This window comes from Fistularia commersonii, chromosome 17 (genome assembly GCF_037954325.1).
Source record: "Fistularia commersonii isolate RoL2024-O1a breed Wild chromosome 17, RoL_Fcom_v1.0, whole genome shotgun sequence".
NCBI classification, from domain to species: domain Eukaryota; kingdom Metazoa; phylum Chordata; class Actinopteri; order Syngnathiformes; family Fistulariidae; genus Fistularia; species Fistularia commersonii.
The window spans coordinates 13,430,099-13,454,409 of NC_141300.1; the positions used below are offsets into that span (position 1 = coordinate 13,430,099).

Sequence of the window (24,311 nt, forward strand, 5' to 3'; positions counted from 1 at the left end):
CCAGGTTGCAGCATACCTTGTGGGTATTGACACAAAATATGAGAGGCGAACACAATGCAGATTCGGTGTTCTTCTATTTTTGTCTTTGTTTTTACCCGTTTTGGATTTTAACATTATTGAGCTTGTTTAATTTTGGTTAGTAAGTCTTGTTAATGGTAACGGCTCAATGACAGCTGAGATAGGCTCTAACCAACTCTGAGATTCAAGATTCAAAGTGATTATTATCATGTTTCCCGGTACAATTAAATTCTTACTTTACTACCTGCAGATAGGTAGAAAAACACAAAACACATTGCCAACTGCTCTGTCACTTTTATTATTTTATTTTTATTGTTTCTTTTGAATCTATATATTGTGTCTGTAACTGTAAATGTGTATGTATGTATGTTGTCCTTGAGTGTCTACCAGGGCCCCTTAAATAAAAAGTATGTTATTATTATTATTTATATTATGATTATTACTATTATTATTATTAATGCAGCCTCAGGGATGAACAAACCAGTGTTTTTCTGAGACGATCACAAGCCCAGACAAAAACCAATAAGCCAACTCAAATCTATGTCTTCCACACTGGATCGATCAAGGCCCGGGTTAACAACGACCGCCCCTGGTACAGATAACCTACAGGGTGCCCATGAAAATTGGGTGGCTGTGGGTCAAAGAAGGAGGGAAGGAAAGCACGTTCAAAAGCTGAGAGAGAAAAGAAAAGGCAAAACCCTGGGGCTTCGAATGTTGGGACCATGGATTCAGTGAACAAGAACGTGAAGTTAACTGATGCAGAGAACAGGGTTACATGGAGAAGGTTGAATGGCCGCTGCAATCCCTGAAAGGAAAAGATTATCATGATCATATTTTTTCTATCTATCTATCTATCTATCTATCTATCTATCTATCTATCTATCTATCTATCTATCTATCTATCTATCTATCTATCTATCTATCTATCTATCTATCTATCTATCTATCAATAATAAATGCAAAATGAAAATAGTAAGTTGCGTGTTCTTGATGCCTTTCGGAGTGATGGAGTGATAGAGTGATGTGGTGATGGAGTGATTGAGTGATGCACTGATAAGAGTGATGGTGTGACAGTGATGGAGGGATAGTGGTTGAGTGAAAAAGTGATGGAGCGATAGTGATAGAGTGGTCAAGTGACAGAGTGGTGGAGTGACGGAGCGAGTGATAGAGTGATAAAGTGATAGTATGATGGAGCGATAGAGTGATAGTGTGATGGAATGATAGAGTGATAGTGTGATGGAGCAATAGAGTAATAAAGTGATGGAGTGATAGAGTGATTCAGTGATAGAGTGATGGAGTGATTGAGAGAAAGAGGGATGGAGCGATAGTGATAGAGAAGTGGAGTGACAGAGTGATGGAGTGAGTGATAGAGTGATAAAGTGATAGTATGATGGAGCGATAGAGTAATAAAGTGATGGAGTGATAGAGTGATGGAGTGATGGAATGATAGTGATGGAGTGATTGAGTGAAAGAGTGATGAGCGATAGTGAGAAAGTGATGGAGCGAATGATAGAGTGATAAAGTGATAGTATGATGGAGTGATAGAGTGACAGTGTGATGGAGCAATAGAGTGATAAAGTGAGTGATCGTCCGGAGTGACAGGTCGGAGTGAACAGGTGTTTACGCGCGAGCACTCTGAGGGCTTGTCGCGCGGACATGCTCACGCACTCTTCTCCCCACCGTGAGCGCGCCGCAGTGGTGACAGTCGCCATTTTATTTTGAAAATCAAGCTACATTGGAGGCGCAGAGACCCTTCCATTTCGCCAGGTTTTGTTGGGGGAAACAAGAAGGAATGAACATCTGAATCACTTAATTGGAAGCACGGTGAGATTTATGATATATACGTAGCACAACCATCGGCAGCTTTATACGTAAGACATACGCAGCCATATTAATCCAAAGGACGGCCGCTAGTCGCTAGCGCGGGTAGGTCTATTTTCTGAAAAGCAGCTGTCATATTGGTCACATCACAAGAAAGTAAGAGCTCGTTAATTTCACGAAAATGTCCGTAAGTGGTTTGAAATTGCCCGCAACTAAAGCTGTTAAGCCGTTGCCGGATGCGGTATTGACGAGAACTCGCTTTGCCGTTTGTGCGTTGGTTCTGTGTAGTTTGCTTTTGAAAGTGCAACGATAACGATTCCATTGACTAGTCGAGAGTCCGTAGAAATAAGCTAACGTTAACAAGGTTAATGCTAACGCTAGCTAGCACGATCGGGTAAAACCCATCTGTAATGACTGTTATACGCGGCCTTCGAGCTTGCTGCCGCTGTGTCACAGTTAACTTGGCGAATATGTAACCGCAGAGTCGCCTCGGTGTCCGGCAGACTCGCCCGAGGACAGTGGGAAGTACGGCTTTATTAGAAAGTGTAATGGTGTGTAGTCTAACAATTAGATGTTTGTTTGAAACAGACTCATGTTGCTAATGTTAGCTTCTCTGACATGCTAATTAGCTAGCGTTAGCTTGTAGCACATAGATGTGGTAACATCGTTCTATAGGCTACGTTAGGTACTATTTTAGAGAAATGTTATGTTAAGAAATTGGTGGGAATAGCAAACGAAGAGCCAAAGATGGGCGCAGTGTATTGTATGATAGGTAATTGTGCAAAATTCAGTAAAGTTGCTCGGTGAACATGTTGGCTAACGTCAAGTGAAACTTTCCCATAGGAAGTGTTTCCTAGCGCTACGGTTAGCTTGCTCTGCTCCACTATCTTATTTTGACACACGGTTTTAGTGTGGAAAGGACTAGATTTCTTTCAACGGTAAACTCATAAACTAAAATTGCTAGCTATTTCTAAAGTTTGTCGAATTGTGACTTAACTTACTCTCGGCAACATTTAATGGCTCCCGAGTGACTTAACATTTACCAGCATTACAATTCCTTGCCCTTTGTGTCTACATGATTTTAGCTCTTTAGACTATCAGTTGTTCGACATTGTTTGTTGCCGCTTAGCCGTGAATAGAAATTTAAATCGACTGCATCGGTCGATCAAAGTTCCGTGACACTACTTATGTTATTGCAAATGCAGACTTTCGTCGACTCTTGCGATATCGAAGCGTTCAATGTGCTAGGTATGTGGACTCAGGCGAGGCCTAGTAGAATTAACTGGCACTTTATTCCAGTGTAACTTTGATACTTCTGTGGTAAACCACTCAACTAGTTGATGATGAGGGAGCATTGTTTTAGCCGATAAATGGTTTATTTTATAGAAACCTTTCGTCATTTAAGTGGGTCTGCAAGCCCTTACCAAAACTTTGTCAATGGATACATAGTATTGTCCCGCTTCAAAGCAAGACATGAACCTTTGCTCTCAGTGAAAATACCCTTTTGTCTTTCTATAGGAGGCAAAATGCAATTTGTTGTTGCTGTCCTGATTCAAACATCTTTTTGTCTTTCTTCCAGATGCTGACCCTTATTTTACACTGAAGGACTTTACCTAGTACCAGGAGACACTGACAGAAAAACTCTTTTGGAAGCCAAATTTTTTCACACCTTTTTGGGGGGGGGGAGCAGAAGTAACCTATCACTGAAGTGACTAAAGGGGAATAATGGTGATTTTGCGCCGTGCTCGGCCGCCTGCTTCCGCCCCAACCAGCAATGAATCTTGACTCGCTCTCGCTGGCTTTGTCTCAAATCAGCTATTTGGTGGACAATTTGACGAAGAAAAACTACAGAGCCAGCCAGCAAGAAATACAGCATGTAAGTCTGCTGAATATGAAATGTGCACAAGTATGTTATTTGTTTATGTGAAGTGTGCACTTATGTTTTCATTTCATTTGTTTTTTCAGATTGTGAATCGACACGGTCCTGAGGCAGACAGGCATTTATTACGCTGTCTTTTCTCCCATGTGGATTTCAGTGGCGATGGTAAAAGTAGTGGCAAGGACTTTCACCAGGTAATTTTTGATTAGAAATATTGTATTGGACTTTTTGTGATATATTGCTATGCTTATGTTGAGTGTAACCATAATCAATAAATGATAGCTGAGCACCAATCAACTTTGATTACCTTTTATAGTGATTTCCTTTTTTAGCAGTGTTACCTTTATGAGGATACTGCAATTGTGTTTTATATTTGCACACTTAAAATTTGATTGGCTCAGTTCAACTCTCATATGCACACATTTATATATACACGCACACATATATACATATATACATATATATATACACACACACACACACACACACACACGTTATGTCAAGAATAGGGACCTGAGCAGTTTCCAAGCTAAAAACATCCCAATGTCAGATGATGCTTTATTTACCTGCTAACTGACTGCTGGCCCACCAGTATTTAAGTGGCCTTTTAAGCTTAAATTGCACTTTTAAACCCTCATATGATCTCCGATTCTGTACTGTTATGGATTCTTTCACGAGATATTAAATGCTTTGACTTTGTTTTAACAGGATTTTTTTTTTTTAATAATCCCCACATTGAGACTTGATAGAATTTTCATGCTTTGTAATGTGAGTTTATACTACCTAGAGACTTAAGAGGGACTTAATCTCATATTTTGCTCTTCACCTGCCTCTGTTCTTTTTATCGCCTTCTCTTTGGCATATTTTGGTTTTCTACTTGCCCAAGACACAGTTTCTGATCCAGGAGTGTGTGTCGCTGATATCAAAGCCAAACTTTATATCTACTCTCTGTTACGCCATCGACAATCCCCTGCACTACCAAAAGGTAATGTACATGAAACAATAGTCATCAGCATGTTGTCATCAGAATCAAAATTATCTGTTTAACAGTTTCATTTTAAATTTTAGAGTTTGAAGCCATCAACCCATTTATTCACCCAGATAAGTAAAGTTCTCAAGCTCAGCAAGGTCCAAGAGGTAAGCTACCTCTGTTCATTTCATCATGAATTACCCTGCTGATACTTAGAGATGCAGTCTACTTCTTTAAAAACCTTAAAAATGGCTCAACCATTTTCCACAGGTGATATTTGGCCTTGCTCTGCTCAACTCTAGCAACACTGACCTTCGGGGATTTGGTAAGGAAATTTCAGAGAACTTAAACTTTTAGAAATGCTGTTAACATTAGGTCCGTACAATTGAAACTATGTGGTCTGAAAATTGGTGACAGTACCAGTGATCACTTTTCAGCAGGAAGTTATTGTCATGTTAAGGGGTATAATGATGGACAAAATAAACACATTTATTTTGTTTGTTTTTTTGTTTTTCTCTTATAGTGGTGTGAAAGCAGGCATGCTATGTATACTAAATATCTGTGATGTTAAAATTGAACAGTTTCTCCCATCTTACCATGTCTTAATCCAGTCTGTCATATTCTCACAGCTGCACAGTTTATCAAGCAGAAACTTCCAGACCTACTGCGATCATACGTTGACGCAGATCTTGGCGGAACACAGGAAGGTGGCTTCCAAGACATTGCCATAGAGGTCTTGCACCTACTGCTCTCCCATCTACTGTTTGGCCAGAAGGGAGCCAGTGGGGTAGGACAGGAGCAGATTGACGCCTTCCTCAAGACCCTTTGCCGAGGTATGGGAAATGAATACATACTAGTAATTGTCTGACCAATTTTTCAAAGATGATCGCTTGGTCGGTGTTTACTGAACAAATCCTGTTTTTGTAAAGATGAAAGTGGCATGTTTGTTATGTCTTGTCCTTCAGATTTCCCCCAGGAGCGCTGCCCTGTGGTGCTCGCACCACTGTTGTACCCTGAAAAACGGGACATTCTCATGGACAGGATCCTACCAGACTCGGGGGAGTTAGCTAAGACCATGATGGAGAGTTCTCTTGCAGAATTCATGCAAGAAGTTGGCTATGGCTTCTGTGCTAGGTGACTTCTTTGTTTGCATTTATTTTAGTTTGAAGAAATGTGTTGCACACTGCTGTCAGGGTATATCAACATTTTTGTGCATTAAAGGTTATCTTGATAACATGTTACAACCGGGAGACCTAAATATTATGAAATTGGAATTGAAATAGTGGGACTTTTGTGACATTGTGTAAGCTGTCTGTTTTTAAAATCATCACAACACAAATAATTTTTGACAATATTACAAAACATGTTTCAAAAAATAGGAATTTATCAGACACTGGCTAAAACAGTTTTCGTGAGAGTTAGAGAACATGGAATCTCAAGTTATCAAATGTTTTTCTGTTAAATATAAGGAAAATATGCAATGCAAATTTCTACCAAATTTTTGGGAGCAACAGAATTGGATCCTCGGTAAAACTCTGAGCTTCAAAGTTTACAGAGTGTTACTGCTGGTCCGGTCTAACAGTATTGATGTCTAAATTAGAGTTGTAGTATTTAACTCTACAACTTCTCCACCCTCTCTCTTCAGTCTGGATGAGTGCAGAAACATTATTCTCCAGTATGGGGTGAGAGAAGTGACGGCCAGCCAGGTAGCCAGGGTCCTGGGCATGATGGCTCGTACCCACTCCGGGCTAACCGATGGTATTCCTCTTCAGGTGAGCCCGAGCATTGCTCGCTCGGTCCGCGCACTGAGTTGAAACATTGAAATGTAAACTCTGCAATGTTAATATTTATCAAGCTGGGTGTTCTTCCTTCCTTCCTTAATATTTCTGTTTTTATACAAAACTTATGACAGTGTGATTTGCTCTTGGGCTAACAGGATCAACTGGGTTGAGGCCTCAGTTAGTATCTCTTCAAACATTTTTCTTATAAAATTGTGGTGTCTTTGGGAGTAAAGGTTGTTTGTAAATGTTCACTAGTGGGTGGGATCTGTTTGGGTCTCAGCCATTTCTTTGTTGCTAGTGCTGCACAACTGCATTAAAATACTTCTTTTGTTCAAATTCCTTCAGTGTCAGAATAGCCTAATATTTCTATTTAGTTTGATTCGATGTGTGTGGTTGAGATCAAAAACTTGCCCGAATCTCCAGTGAGTCATGGTTCTTGCTATTTCAAGCACTATCATTGTCTGGTCAGCAGTTGGACAGATCCAGCTGTATGTGCATTTGTTCATATGATTTGTTGCTTTCCAGCATGAACATCATCCTGGTTTGAATCTTAACTCGTCAGCAACCAAAGTAATGTCCTGCTCTGTTAAAGTTGTCTGTCAAAATCTATTATGGGAGTATTTACGGTGATAAAAACAACAGAATTGGTGACATGTGTGACAGTGACGTTACTATCGTTATTTCACTCTTGAACAATGGTGGCTCGTTGGGTAGAGCGGACGTCCCTCCAATTGTGAGGTCGGCGGTTCAGTTCCCAGCTCCCTGCGTCTGTGTGCCCAAGTGTCTGCGGGCAAGTCATACAACCGTTTGGGGTGAATGTAATCTGCAGGGGATGAAAAGTGTCGTATAAGTGTCAACCCCATACTATTTTTACCTTTAAAAACATTTGCACATTATGCGCTTGCTGTGGGCATAACTTTAAGTAGAAAAAACTTTTTAAACTATCATTGAGGATATATGTTGTGGTGCATGGCAGATCTGAAGTATTTGCTTCATTAACATTTGACCAAAATAAATATTGAGAGTTTGCTACAATCTGTAACTACATCATAATGGCTACTTGGATTGGACTTTTTTGACTGTTAAGTGTTTTATTAGTCTGAATTATGTCAGTGTTGGGATGCAGAACTTGAGTTAAAGTCAGTATTGTGACAATACGACCCCCCACCATTCAGAAATGTGTTTTATTCTTTGTGATAGTGGTCTATCAAAGTTTTGGGTTTTGTCTTCAAGATCCTGGAGATGTCTGTACACAAAAAGTAGTTTATTTGTATTTTCCTGTTTTTAGTCCATCTCTGCTCCTGGAAGTGGAATCTGGAGTGATGGTAAGGATAAGAACGATGGCTCCCAGGCACACACTTGGAATGTGGAGGTTCTTATCGACGTGGTCAAAGAAGTGGTAAGCTGGTCATCGGATAGCATTGCAAGCTCTGCTGTTACTAGATAACCTTAAAGATTGTTCTTCTCAATGTTTTTCTTGCAAGGCTTTTATTCATGAGGCACAAGAAATCCTGCCACAGCATTATTGTTATTGTTGAATTTTCAAAAGCTGGTTTATCTCCTGTTTTAGTTTCTCTAGCTGACATTAGATTGTTTTTACCCCAGAATCCCAACTTGAACTTCAAAGAGGTGACATATGAGCTGGATCACCCAGGCTTTATTATACGTGACAGTAAAGGGCTGCATATCATAGTGTACGGCATTCAGCGTGGCTTAGGCATGGAGGGCTTCCCCGTCGATCTCATCTATCGACCATGGAAACATGCAGAGGGACAGGTGGGTGATTATGTATGCGCAGATAAGTGTAATCACAGAATTGTGTAATCTTTTATTTGGAAAACACTTCTAATATTTCTTTCCCCCCAATTTTTTCAGTTGTCATTCATTCAGCATTCCCTCATGAGCCCAGATGTCTTCTGTTTTGCTGACTACCCCTGCCACACTGTGGCCATTGACATCCTCAAGGCCCCGCCAGAGGACGACAACAGGGAGATTGCAACCTGGTATGGAGCTTATGGATGAGCATTGTTGAATCATGCTATGGTTTTTGTTTTATTATAATCCTAGTTTTCCTTGCTGGGGTCATGTTTCTGACATTTGGAGTAAGCATGTTTGACAGCCCTCCTCCATGCATTAATCGCAGTGGAAGTTGAAGATGTAGTCCCTCAAATTTTAAATTTTTCAATTGCATATTGTAGAAGGTTCATATGGGGTCTGCATGTCTCTGTCAATATACCGTAGAAGTAACACGGCTTGAGACACAAAATGCCTATTTTTAACATTTAGTTGTCATTTATTGTGCATTTAATTCAACTTCAATGTGCTTTAATGTCCACAACTCTTAACAGGAAAAGCCTTGACCTTGTTGAGAGCCTCCTTAGGCTGTCTGAAGTTGGCCAGTATGAGCAGGTGAAACAACTCTTCAGTTTCCCAATCAAGCACTGCCCAGACATGTTGGTCCTGGCGCTGCTGCAGATCTCCACCTCCTGGCATACGCTGCGCCATGAGCTCATCTCTACCCTGATGCCCATCTTTCTGGGCAACCACCCCAACTCTGCTATTATTCTGCATTACGCCTGGCACGGACAGGTGGGTTTGAGATTTTGTGTTTATTGATGCTTTTGCAGGGTTCTTCAAGGGTCTTAACCATTATTTTGGTGATTTTATGTTAGGCTATGTAAAAGGTATTTATGTAACTTTTTACTAGTTGAACTTCCTAATATTGCAATTGATACCCTTCACGTTTTGAATTGCGTTTTTTTTATACTTCCTTGCCAGGATTAATACAAGAACGAATAATTTCCATTGCATTCAACATTCATCATACATTCATATATTAATGAAATATGCTACACATAGACACACATTCTGTCAGTTCTTTTTAAATTTCATTCATCATGACTTTCTGCTGCAAATTTTTTGTCTTCATTGTGATAATTTATGAACGGGACTTGCCAAATTGAATTTGTGCTTTGTTTTTTTCCCAAATCATTTTATAGCTATTGACTGTTCAGTCTATTAAAACTGTTTAATTGTTCATTCGTATTGCTAATTTATTTCACTAGTTCATTGTTGAATATCCCCTGTTCTTGGATTATTCTGAGCACCTCTGATTGCTGGTTATTTCTGATCCTTTCTGGTATTAAACATAATTTAAGACTGATTAGAGACTGGCAGGCCCAGAAAAAGGGGATTGTATTTTATTTGTTATATAAAACATAATCCCAATCTTAATTTGACTCAGGTCAGGTGTCGTGTCCCCAAGCTTCATGTGGGCTGCACAAGTCCAATAGTTATGAGTGAGCTTACTTCTTAGAATTGATTTCTATTGTGTGGTCTTTATATTTTAAGGTGATTTGTAGTGGATTCTTTTGCCTCATTTAACTGTATGTTGTCCTTATTATTATACAAACCCTCATCACTTATTGAACCGTGTTGTTTTTCTAGGGGCAGTCCCCTTCCATTCGTCAGCTAATTATGCATTCAATGGCTGAGTGGTATATGAGAGGTGAGCAGTATGACCAGGCCAAGCTGTCTCGTATTCTGGATGTGGCCCAGGACTTGAAGGTTTGTCACGCGTAATTGTTCATAATCAAATAAGAACAGCAGTGAAAACAATAGTTTTGGATAATTCTTTTCAAAATCAATAAGCAAGTATGTCTTTCCCCCCCTTTAGTCTCTCTCTATGCTGCTGAATGGTACTCCGTTTGCCTTTGTTATTGACCTTGCTGCACTTGCCTCTCGCCGTGAATACCTCAAACTTGATAAATGGCTGACTGACAAAATCAGAGAGCATGGGGTACGTTCTTTGAAGTTAAAAGTGTTGATTTTAGATCAGTAGAGAGTTTTAGTCTTCATAAATGTTAACATCTTTTTTTTTATATACGAGCCTTGGAACTTCCAGTGATATTGAGTTCGGTCTGTATTTCAGGAACCTTTTATCCAAGCATGTGTGACATTCCTCAAGAGACGCTGCCCATCTATTATGGGGGGTCTGGCACCAGACAAAGACCAGCCCAAGAGCTCCCAGTTGCCCCCAGAGACCCTTGCCACCATGCTGGCCTGTCTGCAGTCCTGTGCTGGGTGAGACAAAGTCCAGCTATAACCATTGTTTCACGGCTGTTTAGCTTGAGGGACTAAAGTGACTTATCTTTTCATGATGGTCCTCCTGCAAATGAAGCTCAGTATTTGTCTTGTGTTAATGGTGTCAACACAAGCATACTCATTCCTCCTTGTTTTGTTTCATTGTTTTCTCAGGAGCGTGTCCCAGGAGCTGTCAGAGACAATCCTGACCATGGTAGCCAACTGTAGCAATGTAATGAACAAAGCCAGGCAGCCGCCACCAGGGGTAATGCCGAAGGGACGTGCCCCAAGCACAAGCAGCCTGGACGCCATCTCACCTGTACAGGTACAGTTTATTGAAGAAGCTATTATTTATCTGCAGCAAAACCTTGACTATCCTCATGTACTTACTTAAATGTGTTTAATGTCAATTCAACTGTCTATTGGTAGCATTGAAAAGAATCTTCCATGAACTTTTACTTTATGTCTTCTCTCCAGATGGACCCTTTATCTGGCATGGGTTCCTTGAACCTTGGTGGCACAGCCACCTCCCACACCCAGAGCATGCAGGGTTTCCCCACCTCACTGAGTTCTGCTTTCAGTAATCCACAGTCTCCAGCAAAGGCCTTTCCACCCCTCTCTAACACCAACCCCAGCACACCATTTGGGGGCATCGGCAGCTTGTCCTCACAGCTCCCTGGTATGGACTCTGGTACTATGCTATTTTATTATTTCATTTCAATGTCTCTTTGCATTTTAGATTAGTGAGCCCTTGTGTGTTTTTGTGTACGGTACTGCTAACTTCAAGATAAATTATTGTGCTTGGCCTAAGCAACAAACTATTGCCATTAATATTGTTTTTTTTTCTAGGTCCCCTGGGCTCAGGCATTGGCTCTGGAATTGGTTCTAGTCTGGGAATGCCAGCAGTAAGCACTGATCCATTTGGGGCCAGGAAGATGAGCACACCAGGCCTGAACCCATCTACCTTTCAGCAGAGTAAGATGAAGGCCTGTAAGTGGTGGTGGTAGTGGTGTGACTGAGAGCCTCGCTTTGCGCTGCTCACCGCTGTATTTCCTCTACGGTCATGTTTCTCGTTGTTTGCAAAATCACCTGCCAGCAAGATTTGGATTCCAAAGTATTGGGAGTCTTTCCAGAGAACACTTTCGGAGACTTCCCGCAAACGTTTCAAATTTCAGTCAAGTATTGTGGATTGTAAAAGAAAATTGAATGAATAACTTGCATTTCTGTCTTATGAAATATTCAACTGATTGAATGTATTGTAGAGGAAATACAGGCCAGTCCTTCCATTCCTTGCCTGCTGAGGCTGACAGCCCCACTTTATAGTGTGATGTTTGACATCAATACAGAGATAAAACAAAACGTTTTGATGACATTTTCATGGATCACATTGTTTTTCACATCTTGGATAACTATACTCAATTAACAGACTCTGCTGTCCATTCTTTTGTGTTTGTCTTCCAGCTGACCTTTCTCAGGTGTGGCCTGAGGCAAACCAGCACTTTAGCAAGGAGATTGATGATGAAGCAAACAGCTACTTCCAGCGCATCTATAATCACCCGCCTCACCCAACCATGTCTGTGGATGAAGTATGTAATACTCTAACCGATCATTTGAATAGTAACCTACTTAAACCCATTTAGGTCCTCCCGCTGGTATGTGTTTGACTGCGAACAAAAGTGTTAAATGCCTTCCATTCTCAAAACCTTCAGCACCTAAAAAACACATATTGGAATTTACCTCAGTGTCTCAGTTTTAATACATTAACTATTGAATCAAGGTGAAGATCAGTGACACAAACTAGTTGGACGCGATAACGACTTTATTATGAGCCACCGAATTTAACAGTGTTATGACATGAGAATGAAGACAGAAAGAAAAATCTTGTAAACTTTAATTTTAGTGCATTGCTGGCCTCCAGAGCTCTCAGCAAGTTCTTGTTTCTGAAGACCAATAACAGCTCACCAGCATTCAGATTGAACTATTTCGTAGAAAAATGTCAACTTCTGAGAAGGTGCTCTGAGATGTGAAACTTGGAAACACCCAGAACTGTCGTGCAAAAACGAGTATGTGAGAGGGAGCAGCACACCCCCATCTCTGGGAGCAGCTGGGGGGGAGACCAGATGTTGGTACTTGAAATACTTTGTGTTCATGGTTCCTTATGTGATTTATTTGGTGTACCTACTTATTTGCCAAGTGAACGGCACTGTTTCTTTGTCTAGATAACTGAAATGACACCCCCCCCCCCCCCCCACAGGTGTTGGAGATGCTACAGAGGTTTAAGGATTCAACCATCAAGCGGGAGCGAGAAGTGTTCAATTGCATGCTTCGCAACTTATTTGAGGAATACCGTTTCTTCCCCCAATACCCAGACAAGGAGCTGCATATCACTGCCTGCCTTTTTGGTGGCATTATTGAGAAAGGTCTGGTCACCTACATGGCCCTGGGCCTGGCACTTCGATATGTTCTGGAAGCCTTAAGAAAACCTTTTGGATCCAAAATGTATTACTTTGGAATTGCTGCCCTAGACAGGTTTAAAAACAGGTATCCAATGATTTCATTGTTATTATTTAATACTATTTTTCACAAGTAATTTGGTGTCACGCTGACCAATGTGTTTTTGTTAGACTAAAGGACTACCCACAGTATTGTCAACATCTGGCTTCGATTTCTCACTTTTTGCAATTTCCCCACCATTTGCAAGAGGTAATCAGGTTTCCTTAATCTAGTTTTTTTTAAGTATTCGTAAAGTCAACCATTTTCTAAATTTGCATGTCAGGAGGAGATCACCACTCACATATCAATTAAATCTCTTGCTCTGCACCTTCCAATATCCTGTGTGTGCAGTATATCGAGTATGGCCAACAGTCACGGGACCCTCCGGTGAAGATGCAAGGCTCCATAACAACCCCTGGCAGTCTGGCACTGGCTCAAGTTCAAGCTCAAGCTCAGTCGCAGCAACCTGGGGTCCCTAAAGCACCTCAGCCAGGTCAGACCAGCACTCTTGTCACCACCACGACAACTACAACCACAGCAGCCAAGACCACCACCATTACAAGACCAACGCCAAGCAGCTTTAAGAAGGACGTGCCTGTAAGTGTGGCTTAGTCGTTGAATGTGTCTCTTAAAGTGCTTTGCAAATGCTCTGTTTGTTTTGTTTTTTAAAGTAAACCTATTGTCAAATTTGTTTTAAATGTGTTACAACAGCCCTCCATTAACACGACCAACATTGACACCCTACTGGTGGCCACTGACCAAACTGAAAGGATTGTAGAGCCCCCAGAGAATGTCCAAGAGAAGATAGCATTTATCTTCAACAACCTGTCTCAGTCCAACATGACACAGAAGGTAAGAAGGAAAAACGGGGTTCGCCATTACATTACACGGATTTCTTGAATCGCAAGAGTTCTTGAAATCATCTACTTTTTCAGGTCGAGGAGTTGAAGGAGACCGTGAAGGAGGAGTTCATGCCCTGGGTTTCACAGTACTTGGTGATGAAGCGTGTCAGCATTGAGCCCAACTTCCACAGTCTGTACTCGAACTTTCTGGACACGCTCAAGAATCCTGAGTTTGTGAAGATGGTCCTCAACGAAACGTACAGAAATATCAAGGTCAGATTTCTGTCAAATATCACATTCAACAGAAACATTTGTGATATGTTTTTACATTGAAGCAAACGTGTTTCTTCTCTCCAATTGTTTTTCAGGTGCTGTTAACCTCCGACAAGGCCGCAGCCAATTTCTCTGATCGCTCACTTCTGAAGAACCTTGGCCATTGGCTCGGCATGATCACGCTGGCCAAAAACAAGCCCATCCTCTACACAGTAAGTGTTTCAATTTATTTTGTTCCCATTAGCCGTTCTGCCGTGGATCTCAGATTGTATCAGATTCTCACGCTGGCTAAAATGTTCTTCTGCTATCTCCAGGATCTTGAGGTGAAGTCTCTTCTTCTGGAAGCCTACCAGAAAGGTCAACAGGAACTACTTTATGTGGTGCCCTTTGTGGCTAAAGTTTTGGAATCCAGTTTACGGAGCATGGTGAGCAACACAGGAGGAGCCCTAAGAGAGCTTTTCATAATCGTTTGTAAGTATTGAATGTTTCACTAAGAGATTTCGATGTTACAGGTTTTCAGGCCCCAGAACCCTTGGACCATGGCTATCATGAATGTTCTTGCGGAGCTGCATCAGGAACATGACCTCAAGGTAATTTTTATAATCCTTTTAAGAACCATATAGACTTTTAGCAAGTGTAGCCTATATTAAGCAATTTTCATACAGTTTCTTGATCTTGCAAAAGTAGATTAACTATTAAATGTGTGCAGTTATGAGAGCCACCATTTCTTAAAAGGCAACGAGCCCATTCTACATCAAAGCCTGTCGTATTTAAAGAAAAAAGATTAAAAAAAAAAAAAAGGGATTGCCTGAAACCGCTGAAAGAATTTTTCTGTTTCATTGAAATGCGTGTTGATGTAATTAAGAGGATCTTTACCAAAGGTGACATTTTGAGACTGTCTCGTCATGTAAGCCGCACGTCTCTGCAACACCACAACCTTTCATTTAAAGGGTTATTTGGATCGTTAAAATATGGCAAAGACTTTGCATTTCTGTGATTTTAAGAATGTGTGTTGGTCGGGTTGCAATTTCAACTGCTTTTTTAAGTGTGCGGGCCAGTCATTCATTACCATGCTTGCACAATCCTGCTCACACAATAAACGGCAGTATCATCAACCATTGCTGGAGGTAGCCTTATCTGACACTGAGCATATTCACCAGGAATTACACTAAAAACCATTGCTCTCCTTTTGATTGTAGCTAAACTTAAAGTTTGAGATCGAGGTCCTGTGCAAGAACTTGTCACTGGACATTAATGAGCTGAAGCCAGGAAGCCTGCTGAAGGATAAGGAAAAGCTGAATAGTTTGGAGGAACAGCTGTCTGCACCAAAGAAAGAAGCGAAACCTCCAGAAGAGATGCTCCCCGTCTCTACAACAGGTGACTATCCCGTGTTTGCTTTACACTTCTGAACCTACATTCCAGTCTTGAGAGATTTCAGTGTTTGAACTATTTACCCGAAGGATGGGAATTAAATGAAAGCTGAAGTGGAAACAAAGCCTGTTTTCCTGTCTTTGATTCTACGTTTCGTATCCTATTGAGCATTGATCACGTTACCCTGCTGTTTTTAACATCCAGTGATTTGTTAGACATGCCTCAAGCTTTCACTTTACCCTCTGCTGTTGTTGTACTTGTTGATGTGATTTTAATCAAAATAGCATTTTGTGACCAACAGGAGACTTTGTTCCATTTGCAGCTCCTCCTTCAACCCCAGCTGCCACCACTACCACTTGCACAACCACTGGGCCCCCCACCCCACAGTTTAGCTACCATGACATAAATGTGTATGCCTTGGCAGGCCTGGCGCCACACATTAATATAAATGTCAATGTAAGTATTAGTTTTCCGACCGATGGCAATTAGCAACAATATGTGCACCCCTACAGTGTAAGTCACTGTCTTATCACTTGAGTGTAGAACAAAGAATGCAATTTGCATCTTTTTCCCCTCATGAAATGCTTCCATTATCCTTTGACTACCCTTTTGTTCACCTGTGTTTTGTGTTTTCCCCTTTTAGATCCCTCTCCTACAGGCCCACCCTCAGTTGAAGCAGTGTGTGAGGCAGTCAGTGGAACGGGCTGTCCAGGAGCTGGTGCACCCCGTGGTGGATCGCTCGATCAAAATTGCCATGACAACTTGTGAGCAAATCATCCGAAAGGACTTTGCCTTAGATTCGGAGGAGTCGCGGATGCGTGTTGCTGCTCACCACATGATGAGAAACCTGACTGCCGGTATGGCCATGATCACCTGCCGAGAGCCCCTCCTCATGAGCATTGCCACAAATCTGAAGAATAGCTTTGCTGCTGCTCTGAGGGTAAGCCAAACCTGTCATGAAGTATTCTTGACCTTATTCTCTCCATTATAAACAAAAGAAATCCAAAGATATCTCAGTTATTTTAAACAGAATCATCCGTTATCCAGTTTTCATTCAATATCATGCACTATACCTGGCTGTTACATGAAATGCTTAATAACTGTTTTTTGAACCCCTTAGGCACCAACTCCCCAACAAAGGGAAATGATGGAGGAGGCCGCAGCCAGGATTGCTCAAGACAATTGTGAATTAGCGTGCTGCTTTATTCAGAAAACAGCTGTGGAGAAGGCTGGCCCTGAAATGGACAAGAGACTTGCCACAGTAAGAATTGCTGCACCAACTGTGTTTAATGACCAGATCAAAATTAGTATTAGATGAATAGTTTGAGCGCTACGGCTCCCTAAGGAGCACTGAATGAGGAACGAGGAAAGTGCTCGAGTTTAAAATTCTTCTCTGTGTGCCTTCCCTTTCAGGAGTTTGAGCTGAGGAAGCATGCACGCCAAGAAGGACGTCGGTATTGTGATCCAGTTGTTCTGACTTATCAGGCAGAACGTATGCCTGAGCAGATCAGACTGAAGGTAATCCTGCTGTTTATGAGGTGCTGCACAGGTACAGTCATGATATTTGATTGCCATTTCTGTTAAATGACCATTTGCTTTGCAGGTGGGAGGAGTGGACCCAAAGCAACTTGCCGTATACGAGGAGTTTGCAAGGAACGTTCCAGGTTTCTTACCCAGTAATGATCTCTCTCAGCCAACTGGATTTCTGGCTCAGCCAATGAAGGTGAGTTGTTTACTTTGAACCCCAAACATATCTGCTCCTCTCAGCTGTATTTCTTGTTGCTTTTAATTTCAAAGAGGGTGTTAGTTGATTACGGTGGTACATTGGGACCCGCGGATTCTAAATCCTTCTCTACGCTTTTGTTTTTGCAGCAACAGGCATGGGCTACGGATGACGTTGCTCAAATTTATGACAAATGCATGGCAGACTTGGAGCAGCATCTCCATGCAATCCCTCCAGCTCTCGCCATGAACCCCCTGACTCAGGCCCTGCGCAGTCTGTTGGAAGCTGTGGCTTTGGCTCGGAACTCCAGGGATGGCATTGCGGCACTTGGCCTGCTGCAGAAGGTAGGGACTAAACAACACTAAAAGCCATGTCTTATTTTGGTCATAAAGCAGTGCATCACCAAGGTTTCTCTGTCTCACAGGCTGTGGAAGGTCTTCTCGATGCCACCAGTGGGGCCGATGCTGACTTGCTGATCCGCTACAGGGAGTGCCACCTGCTGGTGCTTAAAGCTCTGCAGGATGGCCGTGCCTATGGACCACAATGGTGCAATAAACAAATCACGAGGTGAAGCGCAAAGTCTGTGTGTTTGACTGGCCTATACAGCTCCTGACATAATCTGGTGTTCTCTTGAAAGTAGCTTTGGTGTTTACATTTGTTCACTGTACTTTGCTTTTCAGATGTCTGATTGAGTGCCGTGATGAGTACAAATACAATGTAGAGGCTGTGGAGCTTTTGATCAGGAACCACCTCGTGAATATGCAGCAGTATGACCTGCACCTTGCCCAGGTACACGAAAGCAAATGGAGTTGTATCTCTCACTTTGTAACAAATACACGGTGATGATTCTGCGAGTGAAAAAGTGCCATTATTTAACGAACCCTTTTTTCCTTCCAGTCGATGGAAAATGGATTGCACTATATGGCCGTTGCGTTTGCAATGCAGTTGGTGAAGCTTCTGTTGGTGGATGAGCGCAGTGTTGGCCATGTCTCAGAGGCTGATCTCTTCCACACCATCGAGACTCTAATGAGGACCTGTGCACACTCTCGAGCTAGCGCACCTGAAGGGTAAAGTTGTGTGTTCTCCTGAAAATTATCTCGTGGTCTTCTTTTCAAAAGATTGTTTGTCTTTCGGAACGGACGGAAGTACAGTATACCCTTGTTTTTCACGGGGGTTACGTTCCAAAAAGAACCCACGATAGGCAAAATCCGTGAAGTAGAAACCTTTTTTTTTTTTACAATTATTATACAATTAAATACTCTATTGTACATTGAAAAGAAAGAACAAACCATTTTACAGTCTCAATCATTTGTTTCACAAATAAAAGTACTGTACTGAAGAAACGTTTTTTTCAACAAATAACTTCTGTACTGTACTGTCAAATAATAATTTTTATCATCAATGTGAACAGAAGGCTTCAAATAGCAGAGATTAGCACCACCCTCCGGGACCCGAGTAATTGGATTAAACGGGAGAAAATTAAAAATGATTATAAAAAAACACATACCATGGTCTTGTTGCGGACAGTTGCAACCCTTTTTGCATCCTTATTAAAACTCATTGCTGCTGTCGTCCTTATGTTTTTTTTCTTCATTCTTTATGGGACGAACGGAAGATCCATTAATTCCGTAATGCCGACCGACAGCCGCATAGCTTTTACCTTCCCTTAGCATGTCCAGAAGTTTAACTTTATCTGCGATAGATAGCATCTTCCGCTGCCTTTTGGGCCCTGCCGCAGGTGCTTTTGTCAGTCCAGAGCGTTTTGTCAACATTATGGGTTTTAGAGAAACTCTAAATTGCAAGAGAATTTGCACGTACGTAATGTAAATTTGGCAAGCTGTTATACGAACGCGTACATATTAAACTGCAACGTTATTGACGCACAGGTAGAGAAGAAGCGGAGTGACTTTTTAGCCAATCAGAATGCAGAACACAATGCGCGATGCAAATCTGTGAGGTAGCGAAACCGTGAAAAGTAAACCGCATTATAGCGAGGGATCACTGTATTTCTAGTTTAAAGAGTTATACAGTGTGTCCCTCTAAAATGTTGATTTTTTTTTTTTTTTTATCCAATTATGGTTTTCAATTGAATAACTGGACTTGTGCACCTTGTCACCCCACTCTAGTCTTCCCCAGCTGATGGATGTTGTTCGGTCCAACTACGAGGCCATGATTGATAGGGCTCATGGTGGACCCAACTTTATGATGCACTCCGGGATTTCTCAAGCCTCAGAGTATGACGATCCTCCTGGCCTGAGAGAGAAGGCAGAGTACCTCTTGAGAGAATGGGTCAACTTGTATCACTCAGCAGCTGCTGGAAGGGACAGCACCAAAGCTTTCTCTGCATTTGTTGCCCAGGTAGATGGCGATCCCTTGTCGGTTTCTTGAAAACCAACCTTACCGTTCCCTGAAAATATTTTCATTTTCCACCACAGATGCACCAGCAAGGCATCCTAAAGACGGACGACTTGATCACAAGGTTCTTCAGGCTGTGCACAGAAATGTGTGTAGAGATAAGCTATCGAGCTCAGGCCGAGCAGCAGCACAACCCAGCAGCCAGTGCAGCTATCATCAGAGCAAAGTGCTACCACAACCTGGATGCCTTTGTTCGACTCATTGCCCTTCTCGTCAAACACTCTGGAGAGGCCTCTAACACGGTGACAAAAATCAACCTTCTCAATAAGGTAGAGTAAGATTAGTGATGGACTATATACAGTTTACTGTTCCATCTGTTAACTAGCAAAACACTCAGACACCGATTCTGTCAAAGGCTTCACCTTGAGCTTTTTTGAAGTACAATATTTTCTAAGTTAACTCCCTCACAGGAGCTGTGAACAAACAAAAATAATTCGGCATAGGATTTCACCAGCTCAAAAAGTCTTGGGAATCGTGTCAGTGTCACCGTAAGCAAGAACGATTTGAATGATAGGTTTGTGGCCGGAGATGATGAGAGGCAGAGTTGTTGTTATGCAAGTAAAATAGTAGACCTGAGCCTGGTTTAGTTCCATCTCTGTGACAAACTATGAAAACTAAAATCTTTGTCATCTGAACATTTGCCAGCAAGATATGATATACTTTAAAAAGTTAGTGTTCAAAAGAACCAAATTTTACCTTTTCCAATCCAATGTTCTAGAATTGTGGCTAGAAGTGTCCCTTTGTGAATAGCTTAAAACTTATTTTAAGATCTAAGTATTGCAGTGGATCTGTATTACTGACGGATACTACAATTCCTCAGACGTTAACGTGGTTCTCCATTCTCTAGGTGCTTGGGATTGTCGTTGGAGTGTTGATCCAAGACCACGATGCTCGTCAGACAGAGTTCCAGCAGCTTCCGTACCACCGCATTTTCATCATGCTGCTATTGGAGCTCAATGCCCCGGAACATGTCCTCGAGACCATCAACTTCCAGACACTCACTGCCTTCTGGTGCGACAGTCGTAAAACTCACGCATGCCCTGACCCGCCCTTTGTTACTGTTTGATTTCACACTTGTTTGTTTTTTTGTTTTTTTGTTTGTTTTTTTATATCTACAGCAATACTTTCCACATCTTGAGACCCACCAAAGCACCTGGCTTTGTGTACGCCTGGCTGGAACTTATCTCCCATCGTATCTTCATTGCCAGAATGCTAGCACACACACCACAGCAGAAGGTTTACACATTTATCACACTCATGCTAGCCCATAGGCAAAATCATTCTTGTACATTTTATTATGGATCACATTTTTCTTCTGGCAAGGCAGGTCTTTTAATAACCATATACTGTGTGCAATGTGAAGGCAGCATTTTGCTGAAATATATTAAACAAATTGAGAATGATCTCCAGAATAAGCTATGGTAGCTCATTCCAAGAGAAAAGCATGCCGTTACAAGTCCAAGTCAAGCAATTAAAACTCAGTCGTTTTGAAGAGAGGACGCTGCTTCCTCTACATCTGCGGTGCTGAGGGAGATCCGCTCCCGTCTCATGTTGTTCAAGCATCGGATGCCTAGCGAGTGATGTTCGACTGTTAAATGGGCCGTGTCATACCAGAAGAACACAGTGGGATCCGTAATACTGCATCTTGTGAAGTCAAGAATGCTCTTAATAACTTCCTTGCTCATTTGGGACTGTTGATTTTGAGTGTGATTGCCTTTTGTTCTCCAGGGCTGGCCCATGTATGCACAGCTGCTTATTGATCTCTTCAAGTACCTAGCTCCTTTCCTGAGGAACGTAGAACTCAACAAACCTATGCAAATCCTCTACAAGGTACTCGTGTCTGTTCTCTCAGCTACCGCCCTGCATCTCTGCATTTCCACTTTCCGGTTTAGTCCTGTGTTGTAGCTGCTGAAGATCCAAACACCACAGAGTTCACTTATCCGCCAACGTGGCATTTCAGGATCATCTCATTGGTGATCCTTGACACTCATGACTCTAGGCTGAACTAAACAAAAAGATTGAATGGTTGAAAGTCACAGTGAGTGAACAACCATATTTTTGCAATAATTTGGATATGAAAGATTTATGAAAAATCAGTACAAATGCCCTTCACCTTGAAATTGGATCGTAATGTTGATTAGGGTTCATGCTGCATGATGCAAGATGTTTGGTGTTTAGCTTCACTTGATTGCGAAGCCATCTATTCAGGATCAGATGTAAATGTATGGATTTCCGAAACAGGGAATGCTTGCAGATGTTCACTTCTTTCCCTCTGACCGTCCGTTTCAGGGCACCCTGCGTGTGTTGCTGGTCCTCCTGCACGACTTTCCAGAGTTCCTGTGTGATTACCATTATGGCTTCTGTGACGTTATCCCACCCAACTGCATCCAGCTTCGCAACCTCATCCTCAGTGCCTTCCCACGCAACATGAGGCTCCCCGACCCTTTCACCCCCAATCTCAAGGTAAACACACATACACAGGATTTCAGGGGTGATAATAATATTAACACCCTGAGACGTTTGCTAATTTTCCGAAATGGCTTGGTTTGGGCCTTTTTAAGTCACACTAATCATCCTTATTTTCCCCCAACCCCAACCCGGACAGGTGGACATGCTGAGTGAGATCAACATTGCTCCTCGGATTCTCACCAACTTCACAGGGGTGATGCCCTCTCAGTTCAAGAAGGATCTCGATTCATATCTGAAAACGCGCTCCCCCGTCACTTTCCTGTCTGAGCTACGCAGCAATTTACAAGTAAGGCTTACTTTGGTGTACTCTTAATTTTTTTTTTTTTGGTAAATTTTGTGGTTTGTCATGTTTTGTCACTTGCATCTTTTTTAATTTTTCTTTTTTTTTCTTCCCCAAGGTATCAAATGAGCCCGGAAATCGCTACAACATCCAGTTGATCAACGCTCTGGTGTTGTATGTTGGCACGCAGGCCATTGCACACATCCACAACAAGGGCAGCACTCCATCCATGAGCACCATCACCCACTCTGCACACATGGACATTTTCCAAAACCTCGCCGTGGACCTAGACACTGAAGGTCTGTGTCTGCATTCAAACCCAACACAGCCTTCTGCACAGTTCGATCCGATGCTCTTCACAGAGCATGACGCCCTGAGCAGATGTGTCATATCTCCCCTTTTCTTTTTCAGGACGCTACCTTTTCTTGAACGCCATTGCCAATCAGCTGCGCTACCCGAACAGCCATACTCATTACTTCAGCTGCACCATGCTCTATCTGTTCGCCGAGGCCAACACCGAGGCCATCCAGGAGCAGATCACCAGGTAACATCTGAATATCCCCCCCCGGGTCCTGTGTTCATCATCTCAGATCCGAGTTGCGTAAAGCCGACGTTCCCCTTACCTCCCCGTCTGCGATCCAGGGTGTTGCTGGAGAGACTGATCGTGAACAGGCCTCACCCGTGGGGTCTCCTCATCACCTTCATCGAGCTGATCAAGAATCCGGCTTTCAAGTTCTGGAGCCACGACTTTGTGCACTGTGCCCCCGAGATTGAAAAGTAGGTGTTCCTCGTTTCTCTCCGAGTCAGCCACGGGTGCGGCCTCACTCCTGAACTTCTCTCCTCGTCTGCTCTCAGGCTGTTCCAGTCAGTAGCCCAGTGCTGCATGGGACAGAAGCAGGCCCAGCAGGTGATGGAGGGCACCGGTGCCAGCTAGCCTGTTAACCAGCCAGCTTGTAGCCCACAGATGCCGCGGCCTTGACCCAGTCCCCCCACCACCACCACACGCACACACGCACACACAAACACACACACACATACACACACCTTCCTCGTAACTGTTGGCAGCACTGGATAAACTGGCACCCACAGTCATTTGAAATGTGGATAAAGGACTACTGCTCCAGGTTCTAAAGAGTTAGTTTTGTTTATTCTTTTGGGGCTGAGTTGAGATGGAGAAAAAGGATTGGAACATGGTGTTTAATATACTTTTTTGATGCTTTGATGTAAATATTGGGGAAAAAAGGGAGAATGGGAGGATGATAGATAAATGGACAGTGATGGACATGTCAAATAAAAATGCTCCTGACATGTAAAGACACCTGAACATGTTTTCACTCACTACCAAAGTTTTTGGTTTTGCTTCCCTCCCGCACAAATCATTTTTTTTTTTTTTCTCTCTCTGTCGTTTGCTTTCAGAGGCTGAATGGTAGATGATTTAAGAAAAGAAAAAAATCTGCCTCCTGGTTTCATTTGATTCCTTTTTATCCTTGAGTGGGACAGGAAGATGTTGTAAAGTCTCCCAGGTGGGGTGGGGGTCTTCTTGTTATGAGTCGGCGGAGGCCGTTCACTGATGGTTTGTCCATTTGTAACTGGCTCTCTGTCTCTCTGGCACTGTAAAATAGTGCAAAGTGAAGAATGACGACATTGTATCTTCACAGTTTGTACAAAGATCCAAATTGAAGAACAACAATAGGACCAATACAGCCCATTTTGTAACATTTTGAATGTTTTGTAAATGTATTGGTCCATGTGTATTTTGTAGTTCTTTCTAGTTTGCCTTTAGTTCTTGCTACTTAATTGCAGTATGCGTACATACAGGAAATAAAGCATTCAAACTGCAACGCATCTGTGTTCATTCAGGATCATTCATGCTGTCACCAAAACCAGATGGGC

At 42.2% G+C, this 24,311-nt stretch overlaps 1 protein-coding gene across 17 annotated transcripts; it reads left to right on the top strand.

Moving 5' to 3' along the window:
• The first annotated feature begins 1,701 nt into the window (after positions 1-1,701).
• Positions 1,702-24,259, top strand: cnot1 (CCR4-NOT transcription complex, subunit 1). 17 transcript variants are annotated; one of them, XM_086162722.1, is made up of 50 exons: positions 1,702-1,842; positions 3,419-3,567; positions 3,655-3,715; positions 3,805-3,912; positions 4,611-4,703; positions 4,787-4,855; positions 4,959-5,013; positions 5,318-5,521; positions 5,654-5,822; positions 6,334-6,460; positions 7,758-7,868; positions 8,075-8,245; positions 8,345-8,472; positions 8,818-9,058; positions 9,917-10,036; positions 10,146-10,268; positions 10,401-10,552; positions 10,727-10,877; positions 11,030-11,243; positions 11,402-11,542; positions 12,014-12,138; positions 12,807-13,093; positions 13,177-13,254; positions 13,387-13,642; positions 13,757-13,897; positions 13,981-14,160; positions 14,256-14,372; positions 14,475-14,585; positions 14,673-14,750; positions 15,360-15,537; positions 15,833-15,987; positions 16,175-16,471; positions 16,652-16,792; positions 16,945-17,049; positions 17,135-17,254; positions 17,404-17,598; positions 17,679-17,821; positions 17,935-18,043; positions 18,152-18,321; positions 19,381-19,612; positions 19,690-19,938; positions 20,517-20,680; positions 20,788-20,905; positions 21,398-21,499; positions 21,959-22,132; positions 22,275-22,424; positions 22,537-22,717; positions 22,830-22,962; positions 23,061-23,195; positions 23,274-24,259. In XM_086162722.1, exons 9-50 carry the CDS (start codon positions 5,722-5,724, stop codon positions 23,350-23,352), a joined length of 6,483 nt encoding a protein of 2,160 aa, XP_086018848.1. In that variant the 5' UTR covers positions 1,702-1,842; positions 3,419-3,567; positions 3,655-3,715; positions 3,805-3,912; positions 4,611-4,703; positions 4,787-4,855; positions 4,959-5,013; positions 5,318-5,521; positions 5,654-5,721; the 3' UTR covers positions 23,353-24,259. The 17 variants fall into 17 exon arrangements, with proteins under 17 accessions (XP_086018848.1, XP_086018849.1, XP_086018834.1 ...); XM_086162723.1 differs by having other exon boundaries at positions 11,030-11,231; positions 11,402-11,527; XM_086162708.1 differs by having other exon boundaries at positions 3,419-3,715; positions 4,605-4,703; positions 13,177-13,255; positions 13,397-13,642.
• Positions 24,260-24,311: the final 52 nt, after the last annotated feature.

What these genes read in the sequence shown, in the direction of transcription:
- cnot1 (XM_086162706.1), top strand. Translation starts at nt 3,614, where the DNA reads ATGAATCTTGACTCGCTCTCGCTGGCTTTGTCTCAAATCAGCTATTTG. An exon ending in AGCTCAGCAAGGTCCAAGAG is followed by an intron (nt 4,856 to 4,958) that starts GTAAGCTACCTC and finishes CATTTTCCACAG; the next exon opens with GTGATATTTGGCCTTGCTCT. An exon ending in AAACGTACAGAAATATCAAG is followed by an intron (nt 14,161 to 14,255) that starts GTCAGATTTCTG and finishes ATTGTTTTTCAG; the next exon opens with GTGCTGTTAACCTCCGACAA.